Genomic DNA, 7,868 nt, shown 5'->3' on the forward strand with positions numbered 1-7,868 from the left:
TGACTTGGACCATCGGTGTACACATGCAGAGAACGTGTGTGGGTTCTGTGCTTGGAGCAGGCTGGGCAGAGCTCAGGAGGTAAGTCTGTCCTGAAGAGGGTAACCCTGAGGCCAGAAGAACTCTCCAGCCCTTTGTCCCGGCTGGTTGACTGAAAAGGGTTGTTAAATGGGAGCACTGGAAGGACTGTCAGGTCTGGAGGTTGCAGGGTGGGCGTGTCAGGGAGCAAAGTGGACAGCAACCAGTATCACCTGCTGAAGTGGGCCTTTGCGGTCTCGCCAGGTAAGAAGTCAGTACAAATGTTGTAAAGGGGAGGAGGAGTTTTGGTGGTGACTCCCATTCAGTGCCCGCGCAAACGAACGGCGTGGAACTGGTGAGAAATGGCACAGGGTTTGAAGTAATTGTCCTGAAAGATGGTATGGTAGGAGTAGGCCTATCAGTTGATTTCAGTTTACTTTAGTAGTTACTTTCGTTCAAACAAACTGAAACTGGTTTAAGTAACTTTTGTATTAATTACAGCAGTATTTTGCTTAATGTATTTGATAGACTGAATTAAAATATTGTCATGTAATCTTCAGCATAAATGACTACCATGACTTAATTTGTATGTATTTTTGTAACTGACTTTGCAACATACTACATCTTATCCTATGGCAACATGATGTTGCCACCAGAAAGGGAGTTTAGTGAAGTTTTTCACCTGCTGCTTTGTGGAAATAATTTAGGAGTTGCTCTTCCAGCGTGTTGGAGAGGAAATGAGGGAGAGTAGATTTCCTTCTCGCTTTGAGATAAGGCAGGAGTTTCCGCCTGTTGAGGTCTGCTCTCCTCGTGAGGCACACACCAATGTCCGAGCCAAAGCACCGCGTGGAGCATGAGCTGGAAGGCTCTGCAGGGGTTCTAAAGGGAGGTGTCTGCTGCCAGCCCTGGTGAAGAGAGGCTGATTCTAGAAAGGTCAAGGACAGCTGAGCTGAGGTGGGAGGAAGAATTAAAGCAACTGGGATAATTAAGTAAGACCAGATTCTTTGAGTAAAATGCGATATACAAATAGAGGCCTTGCACTTATTCATAGAGCACAGAATCCATTTCACAGAGTGTTTAAATGTTACACTTTGTGCTGAAGTGAGTACGAGATGCCCCAAAATCTGTGTGCGGTTCCGAAAGGAATTCTCTTCCCTTATCAGAAACCTTGTGCTGGCAATTTGCGTGATTTCTCTTTTGCAAATTGCGCCATTGTAGCTCTGATTAAGGTTTTCTCAGAAAAATGAGGAAATACGGAAAGCAGAGAAAAGCACTTTTCTAGGGGCAGAGTGGTCAATGAAATGGCTTAATTAGAACGTATCAGTAATCTTAAGTCAAGCATTATAGGTGGAGTTTGATAGTAACTGACTTGCATTCCAAAAGGACTCTGGATTTGCGCTCAACTTGTAGTCTTGTATTTTACAAGAATGTCCTTAAGGAAGCATCTGAAATTAGACTGATGTGCAAAGAGCTTGACAAAAGCCACTCTTAAAAGACTTCCAGAGTGCAGAATGGTAGCTCTGTGCGAACAACGGCCTGCCATGTAGCAGGCCAGTTCTGCGTTTCCCCTCTTCTCTAGACAGCCTCGAGGATTTGTGTGTGTGCATTTATTACTTACTTGATTTGCTTGACTTCCCACCCAGCTTGCACCGCTCGCCTTGGAGGGCTGAGCCTGAAGTTGGGCATCTGATGCTTCTCCCCTCCTCTGGTAAAACTGAAGGGTAGAAGTGAGAGAGGACGGTGAGCATCAAGTAATAGCAAAAAAGCCGAGTGTGAGCGCTGTCCTGTTAGTCCAATATAAAAAAAATAATAACTGGGAGAGGGGAGGGAACAGCGCAGGGAGCTTGCTGGGAAATGGAAAGACTCGTCTCATGTTGCTGCCTCGGGGCTTACAGAAGATACAAATGCCGTTTGGGTGCCTTTATCAAGAAACTGATGACATGAAATATCCAGGGAAAAAATGGTCAGGCAAGTAGCGTGGGATGCAGCAGCTAAGAGTTCCACAACTTCCACGCTCACTCTCATCAGGTGGTAGGACAGGTTCATACTCATCACTGCTTCTCTAATTGGCCTCCCGATGGACTCTGCAGCAGTTACAGGCTCTGCCCAACAAACCTGTAGAGCTGGAGCTGCATCAACTTTATTAGTGGTAATTTAGTATTGGGGCTCGTTCTGATGCTGGTGTTCAGAAGGGGGTTAGAACACAAGACTAAATTAGTCTTGGATTTTTCGATCTTTTAAATTTCTGTAGGAAAGCAGATGTATAGCAGACATTCTCAGTGTTCCCATGAGGTTTCTCCTTCAAGCAAATCCATAGTGCACTGGTCTCGTTCTGCTGGCTGCACAAGCCGATGCCTGCTCTTGGGCTGATGATGCAAAGGAGTTGTGTGCACTGCTTTCATCTCCTGGTGAAATACTTCAAAATCTCTGTCAGTGTTCCCCCTGCTCTGGGAGAAGTGCTTCACCGTTTGACAGGAGTTGAAATCCAGCTGGGCTCCTTAGGATCTGATCCAAGATTCTGAACCTTAATATTATTTTATTTGGAGAAGTTTGCCTGGTGCCAGGTCAGTTCTGTCTAGCCTTCCATATTAAAGAGTTAAAATAATTGAAATTGGGTTATAATTTGATCGAGCAAGATTGATTTTCATCACTAGGACCAACAGGAACAGATCTCTTTCTACGGCTGCTCTAATCCTCCACAAACCTTGGGAGTGGGAGGGGCTGTTCCAAGGGCAAGTCCTGTCCTCTGGGTGTGCTGGGGATGCTGGCCACAGCTCAGGGGTTTGCTTAAAGGACAAGTTCTGTTGCTCACCTGCTGCAGAGAGCAAACTCCTACTGTGTCAAGTCCAGTGTCATATGAATTTTCCTATCAGCTCAGAGAGCTCTTTTGGGGAGCAAACCTTCAACTGAAATCCTTTTAACCTGAAATTTACATTAAATCAATTCACATTAAATCTTTTTTTTATACGTGTGTATATATAATAACAGTCTCATGATGTTTGTGACAGTTTAATCTTGTGGTACTTGACAGAGTTAAATGATCTTCTGGCCACGGTGCAGTTACTTAATACCATAACTGGCTGGATCTGTTAACTTAGTATCAGGCTGAATATGTATATTGATGGTAGTAATTAGTTACAAGATGATCATCACTGTGCTGCAGGGGGTGGTTGCAGCGTGGGATTGGAGCATAGCCTGGTGACACCCATCCCTCACCCAAAGATTCGGGGCTCAGTAGCAACACTTCCTTTTATGGGTGTTTAAAAAGCCTTAAAATTGAGTATGTTACTGAAAATACGCTACTGTTACTGTGAAACTAATAAAATGCTGTTCTGCATTTCTAAAAAAGCCCTGCTTGCCTTAAAAATCCCAAAGACTATAGTCTCGGTCATCATATCTGAAATGCTGAGATAATTTAATGTAATCTTGAAATGAAATGACATGACCTGTTCTGACCATAACCCAAGCTCACAGCTTTCTCTCCACTCCCATTACATGGCAGGAGTTGGAGAGGGGACAGATTGTTGTCACTACACTTATTTTACTTCTCCTGACTCCAAATGCCAGTAGTAAATGAGCTCTGAGCTGCAGCTCTGAACTGCAGCGAAGCAGAGTGAGAGCATGTCAACTAAAAGAGAAGCTTGTCTAAAGGATCGACCAGTATTGACAGCGTGTGATTTTGGAGCCTGATTGATTAAACACACTCAAAGCGTTCAGAAGGGTTTTTGTGTCCTACTCAGAGCAGTTGAAGTGGGAAACTAAGACCAGTGCCCTGCTCTCGCGTACTACCTTGCTGAGCTGCTCAGCCATGTGTCAGGACAGGGAAGGATTTTCCGCTAGATCGTACTGCACCTTCTGGGCAGTGTTGTCTCTCCAGCTACTCGTGAGCAAATCTGAATTTCAGTTCCATTCAATGTTACACTGCTTCACTGTCAAATGTGACTAGTATTGAAGAGCCCTGCTACCAAAAACTAAACTACAACCACTGCAACAGAAAACTCCCCGCAAAAACCACCTGGGCTCCCCGGTGCTCCCCCCAAGTACAGCACTCCTCCTTCTACTGGGTTCCAAGCTGTGAAATTCCCTCGTTCCACATCATGTTTTAACGTGCTCACGCTTCACTGTGCTTCAAAAGTGTTCTTCTTGTGGGGGATTTAACGGTCCAGAGTTAGTCTGGTTTGTGAGGCTCTATGGGGTTGTGCTAACCCACCCCAAGGGTTTCAGCACAGTATTTCAAAGCTTCAGATTAAGGCACCAGAAATCAAGTAGCAACCTAAAAGTTATTTTTTGCCCATTTTTCAGGGGTGAGCAGGCAGTTCTTGGTAAGCAAACCTCCATCTGTGGTTCTCTAGTAACAACTAGTCATAATGCAGGCAAGCTTTCGCAGCCAGAGAAGAAAGTGTTGTCTCTTTCTTTGTGAAGAGTTTCCAGGTTGCTGTCAGTGGTCTGACCGTCAGCGGCTTTGTGCTGTCTTGTTTCACAGCAGAAGTCTAAACCAGGCTGGGACGGCTGCGTTCTGAGACTCCCCAACTCCAGCGCTATCACAGTCCGAGCTGCCGCTGGCCATGGCACAAAGGACCAGTGACTGTGGTTTGTCACCGTGCGGGGCCGGATGATGTCGCAGGGTGGGATTAGCGTATTAGACGTTCAGACTCTATGTAGAGAGGACCTTCAGCATCGTGGCACTGAAATCACTCCCCCCGAGTTCAGCAGAGCAAAGGAAGGCAGAACCTCCAGCTTCCGTGTTCCTTGAAGCGCCTCCTCACACCTCTCGCTAGTTTTTCAGACGAGAATGGCTCTTGCCCGTTTTTCCATCGCTGTAGCCTGCTGTCCAGCAAAGTTTCTTGTTATTTGCCCCAGCGGTCAGTTAACTACTGCTTAGAAGTTCCTGACGTTCACTGCTGGAATGTACCGATGGTTGTTTTCTGGGGGCTTCGCTGAGGGGTTCTGTAGAGTCATTACTCAGCTGTACGTTCGTGATGCAGGGTTTGAATCGAGCACTTCCATGGGGTTCGTCATTCCAGTCAGTTCTTGCACTGGGTGAGGAGCCTTCCCAGAGTACCCTGGGGGTATTTGATGTTTTTTTCATACAGCGGTGATCTCCCTGTTGTGGCTGTTTTGTTTGCTGTCTGCCAGTGTCACCGGGGTCTTGGTGTTGACATCCAATTTGATTGTCTGCTCAGCTAAATAGAGGATTTACTCAGTTTTTGCCCATGGCTCCCTCTCCGCTCCTCAGTTCATGCCTGTGAACTAGAGGATGAAAACCGAGGCAAGTAAGGGAAGCGATTTCCTGGTGGTCCCTTGTGGGAGCTCTTCGCTGTAGGTGGAGCGACAGCTCCATCAAATGTGCCTGAGCGCGTTTCTTTTCGAAGCTGCCTGCGCTCTGCCGCCTTGGTTTTGCTTTCAGAAGTGCTGGCCGTGCTTGGAGAGGTCTGTTGCTACATAAAAGCAGGGTTGGTTGTGGTGGGTTGTTTTATGTAACTCAAATAACGGGTCAGGTGATGAGCACAGTTAAAAAGTTGGGAAACTGTTCAGTCAACTGTCAGGTTTTACAGAGCTGTAAATAGTCTTGTCTTCTCAACAGTGCTCAAGTCACTTCAGCTTTTCAAAGTCTTACTGTGTGTACGGCCTAAACTGAGGTCACCAGTGATTCCTGATCAGATGGTGATGGATTTATTTACCACATAAACAACCAAACCCCTGGTTTCTTAATTAATGAGGCTATAGAATTAGCTACAGTTGGATTAAATGTCATTAGTTATTTACCACAGGTACCGCAGTTATATTCCATCACATTAGCGAGGTGGGGAGAACCCTCACAACGACATTAGCCTCTCTTTTAGATGGTTGTGACTTCAGTAATTTAAAAAGTTGACTTGCAGTCCTTGCTTGTCCATAGTTCCTATGCTGGTGAGGACCCCAGGACAGTTTTGTCGTGTGCAGCAGCACCTGGCATGAGGGATGTACGTGCAGTGTAGAAAACTCACACCTGATGCTCAGCACCTGAATTAAATATCTTCCGTGATTATTTTTTGTTGGTTATAAATGGAGGAAATGTTTTAATGCAAGAAGAAACAAAATCAAGACTTAAGACAATTCTGCAGCAATTTTGGAGGTTACTGAGTCTCCTACCCCCGAGGAGTGTCTCACTGATGGGTGGATTTTGGCAGAGAAATCCTGTTTCCCTGGCAAGGGAGCAAACGTGTCGCTGGAGTTGAAAGTAATACAACGGCAATTGTTCAGAGTAATGGTGGGGCTTTCTGACGAGCGGCGGGGGGGGTGGGGAGGGGAGGGGTGGTCACTGAGCGGAGGAGAGGCAGAGAGAGGGCCACTAGGTGTCATTGTGCACCAGGGACGCCAGCGGGGTCCTGCCGAAGGACTCCACGCACTCCTGCCCAGAGACCTCGGCTGCTTTTGCACACACCACTCCCAAACTGGAGTATACAGCTTATTTTGTTTTTCAATCTCGTCAGTGGGGGGTGGGGAGGGGAGGGGTGGTCACTGAGCGGAGGAGAGGCAGAGAGAGGGCCACTAGGTGTCATTGTGCACCAGGGACGCCAGCGGGGTCCTGCCGAAGGACTCCACGCACTCCTGCCCAGAGACCTCGGCTGCTTTTGCACACACCACTCCCAAACTGGAGTATACAGCTTATTTTGTTTTTCAATCTCGTCAGTTCTAGAGTTAAATCAAGAGCTTTAATGCAGCTTGTTACCTCTTGCGTTGAGGAACCGGTCGCGTAGGGCAGCCCTGGCGCTCTGCGCTGTTTGACACGTCAAGTTCCCTCTCTGCCACGTATACTGAACTGTGCGGGTGTCTGAAGGCGAACAGCTTTTGCCTGGTGCTCTCTTTATTTAATTTCTGCAGCATCTATCGCATCTGTTCTTGCTCCAGATCCATTTCAATACGTGTATGTTCATTTGCCTCCTGATATATGACCGTGTAATTTACAAATGATAATCTGTGTTTTGAAATGCTTCCTGCTACTCTGTCCTAAGCTTAAACCATGGAGAGTAGATTTTTTGTTGGATAACGATGGAATCGGGAAGATCAACAGACCTTGTCTCAGTTTAATCTTTCCTAATTCTTACTTTAAGAAACCCCAAATTATTGTTACTGTTCAGCTTAATAGCTTGAAGTTAATGCTCTGCCTAAATGAAAGAAGCCTAAGACTTAAAGGATGTTTTTCTTTTCCCACCAAGGAAGTCTTGGCTGGGTAATTTACCAGTCCCATGCCTCCGTCATACATCATTTTTTGCACCTTCTGTTTTCAATCCTTCAGGGACCGCAGCATCTTGAGAGCATGGGTGCTACCTGACCAAGAGGACATGCTTTATTCTCTTCTTCTCTTTCTAGGTTGGGGAAATACATTTTGAATCTTTAGCGAAAGGAAGGAATGTTTACCCTGAACGCTTCTGGAGAGACGCTGGTTCTCTGCACGTCACCGCCATGCACACACTCCTCAGAGGAAATCTCTGTTCAGTTTGGTTTTTGTTCTCCCAAATATGCTGCCACTATGAACAGTCCGTTGTGATCACTGCGTTATTGCATTCGCTTTTTATACTGCGAGAATACGAGCACATGGCTGCGTTCCAAAGGCGTTCGTAGTTTCTTAGAATACCCCAGGAAAAAAAAAGAGACCATCAAACTTTTCTTTTCCAAGGGGGAAGTCGAGCAGATCGCGATGATGAAGCCGAAAGGCCAGACGGAACATGACGAAGGCATGCTTGAATACCTGGAAGACTTAATAGGATCCGCACGACTCAAAGATCCCATCCAAACCCTGTGCCGCAGAGTGGAGATTTTAAATGAACTGAGAGGAGAAAAGGTGAGTCGCAGTGTTGTGTTACAAGAG

The 7,868-nt window shown here is 46.3% G+C and overlaps 1 protein-coding gene across 1 annotated transcript in view; it reads left to right on the forward strand.

The window, feature by feature from the left end:
- The window catches only part of SMC4 (structural maintenance of chromosomes 4), a 24,629-nt gene that overhangs the window by 7,023 nt on the left and 9,738 nt on the right, over positions 1 to 7,868 (forward strand). The window contains exon 5 of the mRNA XM_010145431.1: positions 7,677 to 7,841. Within this exon, the coding sequence (XP_010143733.1) occupies positions 7,677 to 7,841 (165 nt within the window). The remainder of the gene's footprint in view (positions 1 to 7,676; positions 7,842 to 7,868) is intronic.

Source organism: Buceros rhinoceros, unplaced genomic scaffold (assembly GCF_000710305.1).
Source record: "Buceros rhinoceros silvestris isolate BGI_N320 unplaced genomic scaffold, ASM71030v1 scaffold17351, whole genome shotgun sequence".
Taxonomy (NCBI): Eukaryota; Metazoa; Chordata; class Aves; order Bucerotiformes; family Bucerotidae; genus Buceros; species Buceros rhinoceros.